Source organism: Cajanus cajan, chromosome 9 (genome assembly GCF_000230855.2).
Source record: "Cajanus cajan strain Asha chromosome 9, NIPB_CcT2T_4, whole genome shotgun sequence".
Lineage (NCBI taxonomy): Eukaryota > Viridiplantae > Streptophyta > Magnoliopsida > Fabales > Fabaceae > Cajanus > Cajanus cajan.
In genome coordinates this window covers 23441505-23460426 of record NC_138525.1, presented here as the reverse complement: position 1 = coordinate 23460426, position 18922 = coordinate 23441505, and the positions used below count along the sequence as shown (strand labels likewise).

Sequence of the window (18922 nt, the reverse complement as noted above, 5' to 3'; positions counted from 1 at the left end):
CCTCGTCTCCCATGTAAAGTGAGCATAAGCCTGATGGCCCCATAGTGGAGATGGGTGTAGCCATCTGTTCTCCAATGTCGGATGAGTTCCCTTGGGATCTCAATAGTAACGTACTGCTCTTCAGAAGTAGCCATTAAAGAACACTGTTCCATCTTAGAAGATTGAACGTATTCCTTTTCATGTGGACGAGAGGTTCTGACCAACGGCCTAATAGATCTAAGAGTAGATCTTTGGCGTTTGAATATATTATATGGACTTAGAAGGGGGGCAGTGCTCTCAGAGATCTGAGCATCTTCAGGGACATAGGAAAATTCAACTAGGTTTTCAATCTTTGGTGCTAGAGTTCTAGAGACATGGTTAGGTAAAGATAAAGAGGTACTTAGGAAGGCGGGTTGAGGAAAAAAAGAAAAAAACTTAACTTTTAATAAAGTTAGTTTCTATTACATATGTTATAATGAATCTTTGCATGTTAGAAGAAAGACTCTTTATATTAACAAAATCGAGCTCATCAGATCTAATCTAAGCTTTGAAAAGAAAACAACATATTAATTTTCTTCACGAAATGGTTAAAAAAAATGATTTTCAATTATGTAGTACTTATCTTTTATTATTATTATTATTTTTTATTTTATAAAAGACTCTTACCATCTATAACAATGAAAGTTAAAGTTTATTTGATAATTTATAGAAAAATAAATATTAAGTTACATATGTTCTTAATCTCTACAAGTAGCGAAACAAATATATACAATCGAGTAATTTTATTTTAATTTCTTATTTTTATCTTTAAAATTTTAAAATTATTATTTTAATTATTATTATTATATATATATATATTAACTATTTATTTATTTATTATAAAATTAAATAATTATTTCAAATATTACTTACAATATTTGTGACACGAAGTTACGTGTGATGTTTTTAGTTTCTTCTATAAATTTTTAGAATAATTATTGTTTATTCATTTTTAAATGATTGCTAAAACTAAAAAAGAATGATATGGTATTTTAGAAAAGAATATTAATTTTTTACGGTTTAAAATATCAAAATTTACACATTTTATAAAAGTAAAAATAATGTTCACAATTTTTTTAAAATCAATATTTACAAAATTATGAAAATAAAGAAAATAATTGGCTTCTCGAATCATAAATGACTGTTTTGCCCTCGTTTTGTACTTTAAGGGGTTCCCCGTTTAGGTGTACACTCTCTTTGGTTTTTCATTTTCACACTCATGTCGGTGTCTGTAGAGCGCGAAATTGTGTCGTTTCGGGATTCTGACACTCGGAGCAATCTTCGAAGAATTCTTGAGTCATGCTCTAAAGTAAGATCAATCACTTTTTGCTTCCTAACTGTTATTTTTGATTTTATAGAATTTCATTTATGTGTTTTTTTATTTATTTATTTATTTAAATAACTTTGATTAGTGGTGATTATTAACTATGGTGAGGAAATAGGACAACGAAAAAAAAAGTTAAAAAATGAATGCTTATGCTTGTGTTGTTATGAGTTGAAAGCTTAGTATTTACTAACATGCTATGGTTGTGATGGTTGAATTATACTTGGTAGTTGGCAGAGGCTGGAGATTTTCATGAGTCTGAAAAGTCAGTTTCAGAGCTTATTAAGTTTCTTGATTCTTTGCTGGATGCTGCTGGGTCTGACCCAGACAGTGATAATGCAGAGAATGTTGCATTTGAAGCTATCTCTGAGATCCATAGATATGTTTGTTCTCCTTCTCTTGACCAGGTGGGTTAACTTTAACATTTCAATCATGTTTCACATTCAGGATTTTTAAGTGTTCCATAATATAGACTTGGAAATAAAAAATAAATAGAGGCATGTTAACAGAAAAAAATCTCTACAGTCAACTTTTCCATGCATTTTGCCAAGTTTGAACTATTGGATGAAGATCAAATGACTCGTACTTTAGCTCAATAAATTGGACTTAAAACACTAATTTGAGATTTGAGTCATCTGATCTTCATTCAATATGCGTGGAAACAGCTGCGCCAAATTCAGTTACATTGGGGGCATCTAGTTTTACTTTATACAAAAACCTTTTATGGGACTAGAAAGGGGAGTTTAATAATTTTATACTGAAACATATTCTTTCAAGCTCACAGTTTAGGGTAAAAGAGAGATAGAGATAGAGTAACACCAAGAGTGATGTATTGATTGTTTGGTGATGTGGCAGGAAGTTGTTGATGCCCTTTCCTTTGAACTGCCAAAGGCTATTTCAAAGTTTGTGGTGGTTTCAAGTAAATTTTTGGACATGGCAATTAGCATCATCGATCAGTTTATTGAGAAATGTGGTCCAAGGGATATGCTCTCGATTCTCTGTAACGTGAGTTTGCCTTTATTGTGAGTAAATGTATATTAGCACTTCAAAGACGCGCACACTGTCACCTTAATTCTCCATTAACCAAAGGCATCAAATTGGTCCGTAAGTGACCAATTTGATGGCATAAATTGACAAGTAAGGATCGAGTTGATGTATTTCATAATGTGAGCCAGCCTGATGATACGTATATCTTTGAGGACAAAATAGATATGTTCTGCTCTATTTAATATATGTTACTTGTTGTTTACATCTTTTAATATCTGCTTACCACTTTGGCTGAGTTGAAGTAGATAATTTGACTAAGTGAAATCATGCATTAATGTGTATATACAAATGGATTCTTTGGTAACTTTTGTTATGCCCCCTCCTCATGAGTTGGCAATACTAATGACTATTGGATGCTTGTTGAACAAACCTCAATGTAGAATCCAATTAGTCAAATGATGCCAAAAGCACAGGTACCATAGGAACCTCCATATTTACAGATGTACCTACTTCGCATTTTGAATTTCGCATTTATTCTTGACTTGTGATCCATTTCCTTCCACCTTATGCAAACCCATCATTTAACCCCACACCTCCTACACATGTATTTCTCACTTTCACTTCCTGCTATGTTGTTATCCTTGCTCACTCTGAAATATTCACTTTCTATCAAATGGTCTTCTATATATAAAAAAGAAAAACTCATTTTCTCATAATTATATCATAATTGTCATGCAAAGAACTACAAGTCAGTGACAGTTTGGATTTTAATTTATTTAATTTTGGTTAATATGTTGATCCATATGCTTCTGTTAATTTATTGAACAGACATTAGGTTACTCAAGTAAGATGACCAAGGCTTCCAGTTACATTCTCCCTCCTTTATCGGGGCTTTCTAAGGGTAATAATTCATTGCGCTGACCTTTTTAATCAATGGATAGATAGAATATAAAACTGTAATCTCTGTTCAGTGAAAGAAAGATGGCAGTAATTGCCTAGTTAATCACTTCAATGTAGGGCATGTGAATCACTTGACTGGATTCAATTTATGAACTTATTTTCGGTTTTCTTCAGGGTTTTAAATATAGTGTATAGTTGTGTAGCAGTGTCTAGCACCCCCTGCATGCTATAGGGCGGCTGTAGTGGGGTGGTTTATTGTAGCAAATCAAATAGCGGCTGTAGCAGACGCTATAGCAGTGATATGTTTTGATTCTGAAAAATTCCTCTGAACAGAGACATTAAAACTTTTTTGGAGGTTATTTTTTGGGATTTAACAAAAAAATGAAATCGATAGATTTAATAATAGTGAAAATGATAAAGAAGACTTGGATTTAGAAGATGACAATGATGGATGGTTACTATCTTGGAAACTTGTTTTTGACTTTTGTTGACTTGTATGTTTACTCAAGACACCTATGATTTTTTTTATTGTTAAATCATAAATGTCATAAATTTTGAGTGTCTTTTTTTTTATCATTTTTGAGAATTTATATGTATATAGTATAACATTATAAAAACTATATAAAAGATTTCAAAATGATGGGTATCCCAATATATGCTATCTTGCTATACTGTTTTTGGGGCCAGCTACTGCGCTCCACTATCAGGATTTAAAACATTGGTTTTCTTGAATCTTAGTTGCTTTGGGCTTGATATGAAGAGAACCCACTCCTTAGTCATTACCCTCTCTTGCCTTTAAATTATAATCCAGGCTTATTTTCTTGTTCACAGCCTGAGTTTAATCAGATTTATGTAATGACTATACTATGTTAATGTTGAGAAAATTGAATATGATATTTATTTTATGGATACTTGTTATGTTAAGATATATATTGAGGTTATTTATAATTTTTTCACCACTCTTACACTAAGCAAATAGGATCAATTTAAAAGAGATGTTTCTATTGGATTTTGGTCACATGTATAAATAAAGGATGGAACCAGAGAAACTATTCCTGAACACTAACAGGACAGTATGCTTTTGCTTCAGTATTTTGAATGGTTCTTATGTGGATAAATTTTTTAGGTTTAACACAGTGACTTGAACTAGAGTTTAACAGGATTCATAACAATCAAATCTGAGACAGTTTTCCTTTGGGTTAAGGGACATGATATGGATGAGAAAGAACTATATTGCTTTCTTTCAGTGAAGAAATTATATTTCTCTGGACGATATTGAAGCAATTTTTGGATTGAATAATGGAGAGCATTGGTGAAATATAATTTTTTTTTTATGCTGTGAGGTTTAAATGATTCATATTTGAAATTTGGACTTTTGTACCTAATCACAAATAAAATAAGTATCCCTAAGGTCCTTAGCTTCAGCTTGACATTAAAACACCTAGTCTTGTTAGCTGCCTATTGTATTGCAGATTTTATTAGACTAATTTTTGTTTTAGCATGAAGACCAATGGAGAATTTATCTTACCACATAGCCATTATGTTAATGTTGAAGGTTATCTTTGTTGATGATTCATGAAATGCAAAACCTATATGCTAGTTTTGGGCTGAGCAGTTATGTTTCATTTTGTCTCTGTCAATTATTTGAAGCTGCAATGTTTCAAGTTTTTTTTTTTTTCCATACTTGTCTTTTCAGTCTTTATTTCAATTCAGAGACGTCAGTTTGAGCATATAAAAGAAGCTGTTCCTATAATTCTGAATGTATTGAAGGCTGTGTCATTGGAGTCAGAAGATGATGAACTTGAGGATGTGTTTGACAGAGCTGTTGATATTGCAAATTCTATATATGAAGTTTGTAATAAGTTGGTCCGTCAATTTCAAACAATTATCTTCTTCTTTGTTAGAAAAGCTTAAATGACTGATTTATTTTCAATTATTTTGTTGACGTTATTTTCCCTTTCCATTTTGACAATAGGAGAGGGATGCAAAAGAGAAACTCCGAGATCTTCTTGGCCTATATGTCCTGCAATGCATGGTAGATTTTTTTTTTTGTTTTTTTTTTTTTGCTGAATGCAATGCATGGTAGATGTCTCTGTACTGCATTAAAAACTTTATTATTCTTATTTGTATTTCTCTTCTAACTACTTGTAGTAAAATTGATTACTTATGACATGGCTTTATGATCCACTCTAATATGATTTAATATGTTACCATGCACTATTCAGGCTCTTGTTTCAGCTGGCATAAGCTATAAAGCTTCCAGTTGCCCTTCTTTGGTATTACAATTGTCACAAATTTCTTCATATTGTGGTTTATCATATCTCAGTCTATTAACAACTTATGATGTAGAGACTGTTGCTGGCTCTGTGTTTGGAGGTAGTACTCTTAATTTACTGTGTGTCTACTGTTAATTTATATCAATGCTAATGTAAGCACTATTTACACTGCTTTACGTTTTTTTTCCCCTCAATTTTCCAGAAGATAAAGATCACTGTACTGGTTGTTTATCCCACGTCAAACATGGTGCTGCTCTTTCAGGTTTGTGTTCGGATAATTACTATTTTCTGTAATTGAATCCTTGCCTTTTCTTTTGTGTTACTCTTTCACTAACCCATCAAACTGCATTCTTTTCTTTTTGTCCCAGTAATTTGGGGGCATGTCTCAGAGGGGGTTGCTCATACTGCTAAAGAGGATTTGATTGCCATCCAGGATGAACTTCGTAATAACCAAACAAAAAGGTGGCAAGCAATAGGAACATTAAAGCATGTACTTTCCTTTGTAAATCTCCCATGGGAGTTAAAGAAACATGCTACCGACTTCTTGCTTTGCATCACAGATGGAGATGTCTCTGGAAACTACAATGAAGAACATTCTGAATGGTCATCTTATATGCCAAGTCTTTTCTCGGCTTTGCAGGTTATGTTTACTGCTGTTTTTGATGTCTGTTTATCATTTGCTCATTCTTTTACTTTCTCAATGAAGAAAGAAAATGCTGATATATGTTTCTCTTATGTTACTCATTAACCTTACAGGCTGTAAAAATGGTTATCATGTATGCCCCAGAGCCAGAACTTAGAAAAAAATCCTTTGCTGTGTTAAAAGGAGTGAGTTCCTAATACTAGACAGCACCTCTTTTCTAGTTATGTATGCAACATGAAATGAGCATTTTTTGAAATTGAGATATACGATGTTTGTTAATCCCTATCTTGGGCATGTTTTTGTTGAGATTTTTATTGGTACTATGCTGGTTTTTACTCAAACTAGGTACTTGCTGATATTCCAATTTCTGAAAGATTTGACATTTTGAAAGCGTTGATTACAAATACCGACTCTTCCTCAATGGTAATCCCTTGAGTAGAATTTGTTTATCTTTGTTCTTTATTTTGCTGTCAAAAGTTAAATCATCTAATGGTAGTCTTGTGTCTTTTTGAAGATCGCCATTTTCATCGATCTTGTCAGGAAGGAAATGCATACAACAATCTGCAGTAGTAGATCAATAGTAAAAACTGCCCAGCAGATAGATAACAAAGCGTTTCCAGATACATCATTTTGGAATCCAAGTGTCCTTGAGTTGGTGGAGTTGGTTCTAAGACCTCCACAGGGTGGACCTCCTTCCCTGCCTGAGCAGAGTGATGCGGTATTCTTTCTATTTCATCTGTTCTTTGTAATTTTATGTATTCCTGATTTCCTGAAATGCATATATTTGAAGTAGCATTTGGTGTTATTGTCATTTCTTTTCGAGTTATGAACTGATGAAAAAGTTTTAATTAATGGCATTATGTGTTATGATCCACAGGTGTTGTCAGCCCTCAACCTATACAGATTTGTATTGATGACAGAATCTGCAGGTATGTAGCATCAATTAATTATCAATTAAACCAATCAAAAAAGGGGAAAACTACACAACAAGTGTTCTTGATAAAAATATATCCAATGTCAAGCAGTGGTTAATGAGTTACAGTTTGAGTTAATGAACCACTTGAATGGTTAATTGTTCCTAAACAGAATTGCTTTTACCTGGAATTTTCATTTTCCAATTTTCTGAAAAATTTGAGATTATGTTACATCTTTGTGGTTTGATAATTTGTGATTGTCAAACACAATCTATATGAAGTCTAATTAGGAAAGATTTGACAATTTCATTGGTAACAGAAAAGACAAACCACACTGGAGTGCTGTCAAGGAACAGTTTAGTGAAGGCCTACGATGAATGGTTGCTACCTTTGCGTACCTTAGTGACAGGCATAATGGCAGAGAGCAAGAGTGATTATGATGAGTTTGCAGTTGACATTGAATGCACCCTAAATCCACTTGAGTTGGTGATGTACCGGTGCATTGAACTTGTAGAAGAGAAGCTAAAGCAATCCACATAAGCTTCCCCATTAGCCATAGGATTTTTGAAAAAAAATTGGTACATGTTATTTTTGAAATGTTGATCATCTAAAGCAAGTTTATCGAATTGCAATTCAAATCGTGAATCGTCAAGCCAATTTTTGAATCGTGATTCATAATAATAAACTATATCGATTCGTTCGATTTAGAAACAGATAAAACAGCTAAAACAGCTTCAGATACATCATATAAATGATGTAATGCATTGGAATAGCCAAATACAATGCAATTGCAGAGTTAGTGACAATGCAATTGCAGAGTTAGTGACAATGCGAATTGCGAAACCCCTTTCAAAAGAATGAAAATAAAGCATATGAATCATAAAATAGGCTGTGTTTAATTGGTGTTTCTTTAGTTCCTTTTTTGTTTAATCATTAAGCTTATCAGACTTTTCAATTTCTTTGATAAGAAATGGTAAAATGAAATTAAAAAAAATATGAAAACACATTCACGCATCCCCATGAGATATGGAGACACTTGGCTAGAAGCTTTTAGTTAACATTCTAAAACATGATACGACTCAAATAACTAGATGTTGGATCTTATAAACACTTTGGAAAACTTGTTGCTGGTTATTTTATTTCTTTAATTTGTAGTAGTTTTAGTCTAATTTTCTTGCTTCAATAATTTGCAATAGTGGACTAAAATAATAACTTGAATTACAACAAATTAAAGAAATAAAATGTTGAGTCTTGAAGACGATGTTTTCTTAAAATAATAACTTGAATAAACATTTTATCTATTTTAGTGACAAATTTGAGTTAAATGAAATGTTATGTATGTTACTTCCTCAATCTCTCAAGTGTCAACCACTTACATGTTCCCACATTTGACATTTTTTACAAAAGAAAAAGAGTAATATTAACAACATTTTCTTAGATACTATCTTATTAATACTTGTTTTTACTACCTTCACTTTATAGTCATTGTTATCACAAGCAAAGAAACTCACAACAAAATATATAGAGAAAGAAAATTGAAAAAAGTCTTATAGCCTATCATACAAAATATATAGAGAAAGAAAATTGAAAAAAGTCTTATAGCCTATCATTTTTGAGTATGTGTGAACCAATGAAGTATGACTTTATAGACAAGACGAGATCCTTCATAAACTCATAAATGTAATTGTCTCTTTAATTTAATTACTCCATTAAAAACTAATAATGTAAAAAATTTAAAAATTGTAACAATTATATTAATTTTGATTATGAGCCATTTAAGGTTTATATTTTAACACACTTGACTCATATATTATTAATGACAATCTTTATTTGACAATCAAATGTCAACTTAAATTTGATATTGTCACTAAAAATAGTTACATACAAATCATGACAATTATATTTTAGGTTAAACATTTATTTTCATATATTACAACGCGTGATCTTTTTTTAGTAAAATATTAGGTCCTAACTTTATTGATATAATGTGAATATGTTCATGACTAACTTTAATGTGCGCAATGTCATATAAAAGGAAGGACAAGTATTATTATAAACTTGTAAGACTCATTTGAATTACATGATTTTTAAACACTTTAGCTTAAAATCTTTTTTTTAATGGATCAACTATCATGGATTCTATGTCTATGTACTTTATAAAGATTAATACTCTCTTGACTCAAACTACCATAAACTTAATATCTATATCAGCTCCCACTCTTATTATTGGCTGAAAAGAATATTGCAGTCAAATTGTCACAAAAACATGTTTAATGGTCTTTCAACAAAGTTTACAACTTTAAGATCAGAAACAAAGTTCTTAAACCATCTAGTCAATGATGTAGCTTTGTAGTAACAGATGAATTTCACTTCAATAGTAGATGATTCAACAATTGTTTGTTTTTTGCTTCTCCAAGAGATAACACCTTCATCTAAAAAGAATATATAGTTTGAAGTGGACTTTTTAGAGTTTATGCATCCAACAAAATTGAAATATGTGTATCTTTTTTTATGTCCAAATCAACAATATATTTGCAGGTCAACTTATAATCAATAGTTCCTTGAAGGTATCTCATAACCCCTTTGTTGCCTTCCAATGCTTCATGCTTGGATTACTTTGATATCTTTCCAACATTCCTATTGTGAAGGCAATATCATGTCCAGTGTTGACTTGAGCATATATAAGACTACCTACTACTAAAGCATAAAGAATTATTTTCATCTCCCTGTTTCAATGTTGTTTGGGGACTTTGATTGAGGCTAAATTTTCCCCTTTAACTATAGGTGTAATAATTGATGAACAATTTTGCACATTAAATCTTTTCAAAACTCTTTCTATGTAGGACTTTTAAGATAATCTCAATGTCCTTAGAGATCTATCTTTGTGAATTTCTTTGCCAATGACATAGGAGGTTTCACCCATATCCTTCATATCAAAGTTCTGAGAGAAAAAATTTAGTATCATGTAAAAGACCAAGTCACTACTTGCAAGCAAGGTTGTCAGTAAGGTTATATGGCAGATGGCGACAAGGACCTTTAAGTGCCATACTGCCATGGCGGATAAAAAATAAAAATAAAAATAATATATATATATATATATATAATATGATGCAAAAATAGAAAAATAACAAACACATATATTAAAACCAACAATATAACAATCTAAAATTCATGGCATTCATAAACTAGTGATAGTCATCATAAAAAGACATAAATTTCTAACCAACAAAAGGATTAAATGTTGGTCCCTACGGTTAGAATCTAGAAGGGGGGGTTGAATAGATTCTATGTTATTTTTCCTTTTCTTCTTTGCTTTCTAAATCTTTACCAAACAAATCTTGATTTAAAACAAACCTTTAAACAAAAAAGGTAATTCAGAGTTATAAATGCACAGCTTATCCAACAAGATTTGAATAACAAGATATGTAAAGATTGAATTTATCAATTACCAAGAATCTTTAAAGTTCAGTTTCTGCAGATAATGTTTTTCTTCATACAACATTAATCATGAAACTTATACAGAATGTAAAGAGTGTAAGAGTTAAGAAAATCATGCACCAAGATATATACTGGTTCAGCCATCCAAAGGCCTACATCCAGTTTCAGATTTAGATACACCTCTAAATCCAGTCAAATCCACTATTGATATTCTTTACATGCACCCTGCACAAGCAATATCCAATCAATGAATTTAACAAGCAAATCTTGACACCTACAAGATTAACAAACCATTTCTTGACTCCACAAGAAACATATAACCCAAGAATATTGATCCCACAATATCCTACTTGAGAAAAACCTATCTCAAGATTTCTCTTTACACAACTCTTCCAGAGATTCTCTAATCTCAATAGTTAAAACCATTCAAACAATAACAAAAGATCAGAAACGAGTACACCTGTTCGTGTAGATATGATCTTCAACAATGTAAACCAGTTTAGAATGAATTTTCTATATGAACTTCATCTTCTTGAATTGATCTTGCACACTTCTTTTTCCAAAAGTTGATTTTCAGCAGATATGTTCTTTCTTTCTTTTTCAGAAAATCTTTTTCTCTTTTGCAGTAATGTGTATTCTAAAAAAAAGTCTCTCTTGTTCGTGTAAGTATTTCTCTTCTTTCCGTGTGTGAAAATTCTCTTTTAAAAGCTTCAGTTTTAATCTTATTTAAAGATAATTTTCATGTGCAAGGAAACAGTTATTTCAGTTATATTCATAACGGAGATAATCTATTACCTGTGATGGTAATCTATTACCACGAGTTAGAATAACTGAACTAATTGTTTCAGCTCCTGTTTTAATCTATTACCTAACATGGTAATCGATTAACACGATGCCAAAATAACACAAAACTCACATTTGGAACAGAGGTAATCGATTACTTTAAAGAGGTAATCGATTAACACGATCCTTTTTCCTCTTGAAATCATCAGAATCAGTTTGGTAATCTATTACCACACATGGTAATCGATTATTCCAGTATCAATCAGTTTTTCAACATGAGTCAGGTAATCTATTACCAGTTCAGGTAATCTATTCCTTAACTCAGAAAATTTCTGATGTTTTCAAGTTTTCATTTAAAGTCTCAAACACTCAGTAAATTAATACTTCATGTTCTCAACAATGAATGAAATAAGAAAAATGAGTATTATGATATTTTCACCTTCATGTTAATTACTAATTTTTAACACATAACAAACAAACACATACAAGCCTAATCTTTTAAACAAACAATACATTATCCTTTTGACATAGGCTTAAAATAAAAAGCAACATGAGCAAAACATCAAAACTAAAACTTCTAGGGAACATCTTCCAGATGTAGATTCTTCAATCTTCAACAATCTCCCCCTTTTTGGTTTTGATGAGCCAAACTCTTCATGTTGACTTTCACGATCATCATGTTGTTTTGTTTCACTTGTTTGTTTGAAATTTGAACTTGAATTTGAACCTGCATATGTCTAGAACAAAAACTTCCATACAAAGCATTATGCAGTTCTATTTCCATTTCTTTCTTATACAATACATAAACAACCATATAAACATTTAATCAGTTTCTCATGAATTTCTCCCCCTGTTTGGCTTAACCAAACCAAAAAAAACAGAGTAAACAGAGAAATAACATGATACTTATGCAACAAAAACAACAAGCACTTAATAAGACTTTCATCATATAAGCATTAAAAATGTTCAGAAGCATACAAATACTACAACTATTACAAACTTTAAGTCTGAAATATAAATCAAAGTATTTATGCAGAACAAATTAAAATGCAGTGCCTAAAATGTAATGCATAACTAAAGTTCTTCAGGGTAGGGTATGTTCATCGCATCCAGTCGTTCAGATATAGATTCAAAACAAGCCTTCAGCTCTTGATAATCTCTTCTCTGAGTTTCTCTGATGTCATCTAGCTTTGCCAGAACAGATAGCTCAAAAGTAGAAAGAGGCTTGGGCTCTTCAGCACCTTCCTCTTCTTCAGTTTGAACTTCAGGTTGAGACGGCTCTGTAGTCTCAGCAGTAGGAACATCTTCCTTTGCTATCCAACCAGCATCTGTTTTCACTAGCTTCATCATTTTCAGAGCTCTATCCTTGATATAATGAACATCTCTGGTGACCTCTCTTGCTTCACCAGTTAAGGGAACTTTATAGAACACCAATACCTTGCTTATGAACACAGCATATGGACACTTGCAGTCCATTAACCTCCTTGTCTTTAGCATTATGTCTTCTACCACATATACCCAATCAACTTGAATGTTGTTCTTAAAAGCTGCGAGCAGTGCCATATCTTCTTCACTGATTTGTGCGTGATTGCTCCCCCTTGCTGCCAGAATCCAGACAATTACATAATGTAGGAGTCTATCTTCCATTCGTAGACCTCCAGCATTATATGTAATTTTCCTCTTTTCTTTTCTTTTGTATTCTTTATTAGCCTCCCAGGCTGAAACATCCCTCAGCATACTCATAAAAAACGTATCTTTATCTATTGAGAAATTTTTCATCTTTAATTCATTGAAGGTAGGTTTAATACCATTTCTGGTTAATCCACCAATCTTCAAAAATACATCAGCAGATAGAGTAACTTTTATTCCTTTAACTTCTGAAACCAAAGCACCATTTTCATCTCTTCCCAAATTTGAGTAAAAGACCCTAACAAGATCAGGGTAGTACAGTCCACTTAACCCAACAAATTTGCTAACTCCTTGACTAGATAACAGAGTAGGAAATGTAAAACCTTGCTCTATAAGCCAAGACGAGTAGAGTACCTTTGGAGCCACAATGTCTTTGCAAGCAAAAGACTCATTGAAAGTTTCCTCTTGAGACTTCCTTGTGAACCACGAATGAGAATATTCTTCTTCAGGTTCTGGACGAGAGGACTCTTGTTTCTTCTTTTTAGATGTACCTTGACCTTGAGTAGTAGGACGAGGGTAATCTCTGTTGGCTATGTGCTTTACACGCTTTCCTTTGCCAAGACTTTCCATGAATGGGGCTTAGGGTTAGGTTTTGAAATAGATTTTGAGATAGAAAAGGGAACCAGGGGTTTCGTTCGTTTTAGTTTGAAGTAAAAATGGAGAGAGTTTTGAATTAATTTGAATTCGAAACAGATTTAAAGAGGGTTTTTGAGTACAAAAAAAAACAGGGGTTCGCGTCAGGTAATCGATTAACCCAGTTGGTAATCGATTATCTCGCAACTGAAACAGGGTAATTATGCAAGTGAGTGAGTGGTAATCGATTAACCCGATAGGTAATCGATTATCACAGTGAAATGTGTGCAGATACAGGGCATACTGTGTTTTGTGTGATTTCCTATTATGAGTGCACATACATCAAGTTTAAACCTATAAGTGCTTAGCAATTTCATGCATATTCACACAATCATACTTTAATTATGAGATTTAGGATAGATTGGACTCACTAATGATACCAAGATTGGTTCTTAGCTTGAAAAATCTTTCCTTTGGTAGAGGCTTTGTAAAGATGTCAGCAAGTTGATCTTCTGACATTATGAATTTGATGTCACAGTCTCCTTTCTCTACATGATCTCTGATAAAGTGATGTCTAAAGAATATCTTTTGATTTTCTCTTTATGAAAAGAGTTTTATCAACATTACCTCTTTGAAAGTCATGAGTTAGTAGAAACTTACTTAGCCTTTCATACCATTTCCTTGGAGCTTGTTTCAGTCCATACAAAGCTTTCTTGAGCTTGTAATCATGCTTAGGTAATTTGCAGTCAACAAAACCAGGTGGTTGAGCTACATAAACTTCTTCATCAATTAGACCATTTAAAAATGCACTTTTCACATCCATTTGATATAGTTTGAAATCAAACACACAAGCAAATGCAAGTAAAAGCCTAACAGCTTCTAATCTAGCAACTGGAGCATATGTTTCACCAAAGTCTATACCTTCCTGTTGATTGTATCCTTTGGCTACTAATCTAGCTTTATTTTTAACTATAACACCTTCTTCATTTAGTTTGTTTCTGAAAACCCATTTTGTACCAATGACATTCATATTCTTATTGAAAGGAACTAAAATCCAAACATCATTTCTTTTGAATTGATTCAGTTCATCATGCATGGCCATTATCCAGAATTCATCTTTTAATGCATGTTCCACACATAATGGTTCAATTTGAAAAACAAATGCCATATCATCACTTAGAAGATTAAAAGAGTGTCTAGTAGAAACTCCCTTATTTATATCTCCAAGAATGTTATCCAGAGATAGATCTTTGGGTTTCCTCCATTCTTTGGGTAGTGATGTGTCTTCAGATGGTGTTTTCTGCTGTAGTTCCAGTTTTTCTTCTTCTTGTGTAATACTGTCACCTATCTCATCTTCATCATTAAGAGATTTTCCTTTTTCAAGGATGTTAGTTTCATCAAAGGTAACATGTATAGATTCTTCAACAGATAAGGTACTTTTGTTAAAGACTCTATATGCTTTGCTAATTGCAGAATATCCAATAAAAACTCCTTCATCAGCCTTAGCATCAAATTTTCCAAGAGTGTCTTTTCCATTATTCAGAACAAAACACTTACAGCCAAACACTTTAAAATGTGAAATGTCAGGCTTTCTTCCTTTGTAAAGCTCATATGGTGTTTTCTTTAAAATAGGTCTAATCAAGATTCTATTTAGAACATAGCATGCAGTGTTTACTGCATCAACCCAAAAGTATTTTGGTAAACCATTTTCATTTAACATGGCTCTTGCTAGCTCTATTAGAGATCTATTTTTCCTCTCTACAACTCCATTTTGTTGAGGAGTTCTAGGGACAGAAAAATTGTGATTAATACCATTTTCTTCACAAAAAGTTTGAAAAGATTCATTTTGAAATTCACCACCATGATCACTTCGCAAAGATTTAATTTTCAAGTCCTTTTCATTCTGAATTCTTTTTGAAATGATTCTAAAGGCTTTAAAAGCATTGTCTTTATGGGATATAAATGCAACCCATGTGAATCTGGAGTAGTCATCAATGAGAACTAAAGCATAAGTGTTTCCACCTAGACTTTTGGTTCTTGATGGTCCAAAGAGATCCATGTGCAAAAGTTCCAGCGGTCTAGAGGTTGACATAACTTTCTTTGATTTAAAAGAAGCTCTAGTCTGCTTTCCCTTTTGACATGCATCACAAAGTCCTTGTTTAGAGAACTTGATCTTTGGAAGACCACTAACAAGATCTTTAGATGCAAGTCTATTTAACTGATCTGCATTTATATGTGCAATGCGTCTATGCCATAACCATGTTACATTATCATGTGATGTGAGACAAGAATTGGATGATGAATGCTCTAAGTCTAAGATGTATATGTTATTGACTCTTTTTCCTATAAGCAGGACTTCATTTGATTCCTTATCACAAACCATACAGCATTGATTATTAAAAGAGATGTTGTAATTTTTGTCACAAAGCTGGCTAATACTAAGCAGGTTATATTTGAGACCTTCTACATACAGGACATTTTCAATGAGAGTATTGGAATTGTTACCAACACTGCCTGAGCCTAGTATTCTGCCTTTGTTGTTATCTCCATATGTTACAGATCCTCCTTCTTTTTCCTGTAATGAGATAAATTTGCTTTTATCTCCTGTCATGTGTCTTGAGCAGCCGCTGTCTAAGTACCACATTGATTGCTTTGCTCTCAAGCACACCTGCAGCACAAGTTATTCAATTTGATTTTGGTACCCAATGGATCTTGGGTCCTGGAGAATCAGTGAGTACATAATCTAATTTCTTAATCCATTTATATTTTCCACTAGGAATGCTAAATTTCCTTATCATGCATCTGTAGTAGTTATGACCAGATTTCATACAATAGTTACATGAGTGGGAATTAATGGATTTCATAACATTAACATTCTGTTTTTCTTTATCCTTTGCTTTTAATGCAGCATACAATGTTTCACAGTTCTCACATGGTGACTTTAGTTTAGAGATATCTGAAAGTAGTTTCCTGTTATCATTCTCTAAATCAGAAATTTTATCTCTCATGTGTGTCATTTTCTTTTTGTAAACATTATTTGATTTTTCTAATTTCTTTGCTTCAGCATACAGTTCAGCAAATGCATTTTGCAATTCATCATACGAGTCAATAGTTGAGTCAGAATCATATACCTCATAATCTGAATTATGTTTGGTCATGAGACAGAGATTTGCTTCCTGATCCTCATCACTATCACTTGAAGTTGTTGAGGCATTATCTTCCCATGCTATGTATGCTTTCTTTTTCTTTGATCTGAACTTTTGTTTCGTCTCCTCATTCTTTTTCAGGCTTGGACAGTCAGCTCTCATGTGTCCAGCTTTTCCACATTCAAAACATTTGAACTTTGGAGATGAGTTTTCATTCTTCTTGAAGGATTTCTTCTGACTGGAGAATCTATTATTGTTGTTCTTCCTTCTCATGAATTTTCTGAAATTCTTCACCATTAGATTTAATTCTTCTTGTTCAGAACTTTCATTGCTGCTATCCTCTTCATCACTTGAGGATTCTTTTACCTTTAAGGCCAGACCTTTTGCCTTTTTATCTTTTTGTTCTTCATCAGCAATCCTTGACAGATCCATCTCATATTCTCTTAGCTTTCCAAATAACTCAGCACTTGTCATCTGAGCTAAGTTCTTTGACTCTGTAATTGCTGTGACAGTTGGTTGCCATCTTCTGTTTAGTGACTTCAGGATTTTGACATTTACTTCTTCTTCCACGAAGTCTTTCCCTAATCCTTTTAGGTGATTTATTATGTGAATGAACCTCTTTTGCATATCCATGACAGTTTCACCTTGATTCATTCTGAAGGTTTCATATTCCTGAATGAGTGTGTTCTTTCTAGCTCTTCTCACTTCTGGAGTTCCTTCATGTGTTACTTGGATTAAATCCCAAGCTTCCTTTGCTGTAGAACAAACTGAAATTCTAAAAAATTCATCAGAATTTAGTGCAGAATGTATGATATTTAAAGCTTTTGCATCATTCTCTGCTCTTCTAATTTCACTTTGATCCCAGCTATCATATGGTTTCTCAATTTCTTTTCCTCCCTCTATCTTAGTGGGTATTTTGTAATCTGTGATTACAGCCTGCCAAATATTTCTATGAACAGATTCCATGAAAATTTTCATTCTAACTTTCCAAAAGGGATAGTTATCTCCACAAAACAATGGGGGTCTGTTTATAGAAGCACCTTCAGCAAACGGTAATTGATTACCAGCCATCTAACCTTTCTAAAGATCTAGTCTTGAATGTTTTACAAGATACAGCTCTGGTACCAATTGTTGGTCCCTACGGTTAGAATCTAGAAGGGGGGGTTGAATAGATTCTATGTTATTTTTCCTTTTCTTCTTTGCTTTCTAAATCTTTACCAAACAAATCTTGATTTAAAACAAACCTTTAAACAAAAAAGGTAATTCAGAGTTATAAATGCACAGCTTATCCAACAAGATTTGAATAACAAGATATGTAAAGATTGAATTTATCAATTACCAAGAATCTTTAAAGTTCAGTTTCTGCAGATAATGTTTTTCTTCATACAACATTAATCATGAAACTTATACAGAATGTAAAGAGTGTAAGAGTTAAGAAAATCATGCACCAAGATATATACTGGTTCAGCCATCCAAAGGCCTACATCCAGTTTCAGATTTAGATACACCTCTAAATCTAGTCAAATCCACTATTGATATTCTTTACATGCACCCTGCACAAGCAATATCCAATCAATGAATTTAACAAGCAAATCTTGACACCTACAAGATTAACAAACCATTTCTTGACTCCACAAGAAACATATAACCCAAGAATATTGATCCCACAATATCCTACTTGAGAAAAACCTATCTCAAGATTTCTCTTTACACAACTCTTCCAGAGATTCTCTAATCTCAAGAGTTAAAACCATTCAAACAATAACAAAAGATCAGAAACGAGTACACCTGTTCGTGTAGATATGATCTTCAACAATGTAAACCAGTTTAGAATGAATTTTCTATATGAACTTCATCTTCTTGAATTGATCTTGCACACTTCTTTTTCCAAAAGTTGATTTTCAGCAGATATGTTCTTTCTTTCTTTTTCAGAAAATCTTTTTCTCTTTTGCAGTAATGTGTATTCTAAAAAAAAGTCTCTCTTGTTCGTGTAAGTATTTCTCTTCTTTCCGTGTGTGAAAATTCTCTTTTAAAAGCTTCAGTTTTAATCTTATTTAAAGATAATTTTCATGTGCAAGGAAACAGTTATTTCAGTTATATTCATAACGGAGATAATCTATTACCTGTGATGGTAATCTATTACCACGAGTTAGAATAACTGAACTAATTGTTTCAGCTCCTGTTTTAATCTATTACCTAACATGGTAATCGATTAACACGATGCCAAAATA

At 32.6% G+C, this 18922-nt stretch overlaps 1 protein-coding gene across 1 annotated transcript; it reads left to right on the top strand.

Moving 5' to 3' along the window:
• Positions 1 to 1178: 1178 nt before the first annotated feature.
• On the top strand, positions 1179 to 7707 carry ALF4 (aberrant root formation protein). The gene is made up of 14 exons (XM_020380060.3): positions 1179 to 1327; positions 1573 to 1749; positions 2198 to 2347; positions 3158 to 3230; positions 4926 to 5095; positions 5205 to 5264; positions 5455 to 5605; positions 5708 to 5767; positions 5874 to 6145; positions 6262 to 6333; positions 6494 to 6571; positions 6663 to 6866; positions 7026 to 7077; positions 7382 to 7707. Exons 1-14 carry the CDS (start codon positions 1238 to 1240, stop codon positions 7600 to 7602), a joined length of 1830 nt encoding a protein of 609 aa, XP_020235649.1. The 5' UTR covers positions 1179 to 1237; the 3' UTR covers positions 7603 to 7707.
• The last annotated feature ends 11215 nt before the right edge of the window (positions 7708 to 18922 follow it).

Coding starts and splice junctions, on each gene's coding strand:
- ALF4 (XM_020380060.3), top strand. CDS start 1,238: ATGTCGGTGTCTGTAGAGCGCGAAATTGTGTCGTTTCGGGATTCTGAC. Junction 5,096..5,204: donor ATGAAGTTTGTAATAAGTTG/GTCCGTCAATTT, acceptor TTTTGACAATAG/GAGAGGGATGCAAAAGAGAA. Junction 6,334..6,493: donor CCTTTGCTGTGTTAAAAGGA/GTGAGTTCCTAA, acceptor TACTCAAACTAG/GTACTTGCTGATATTCCAAT.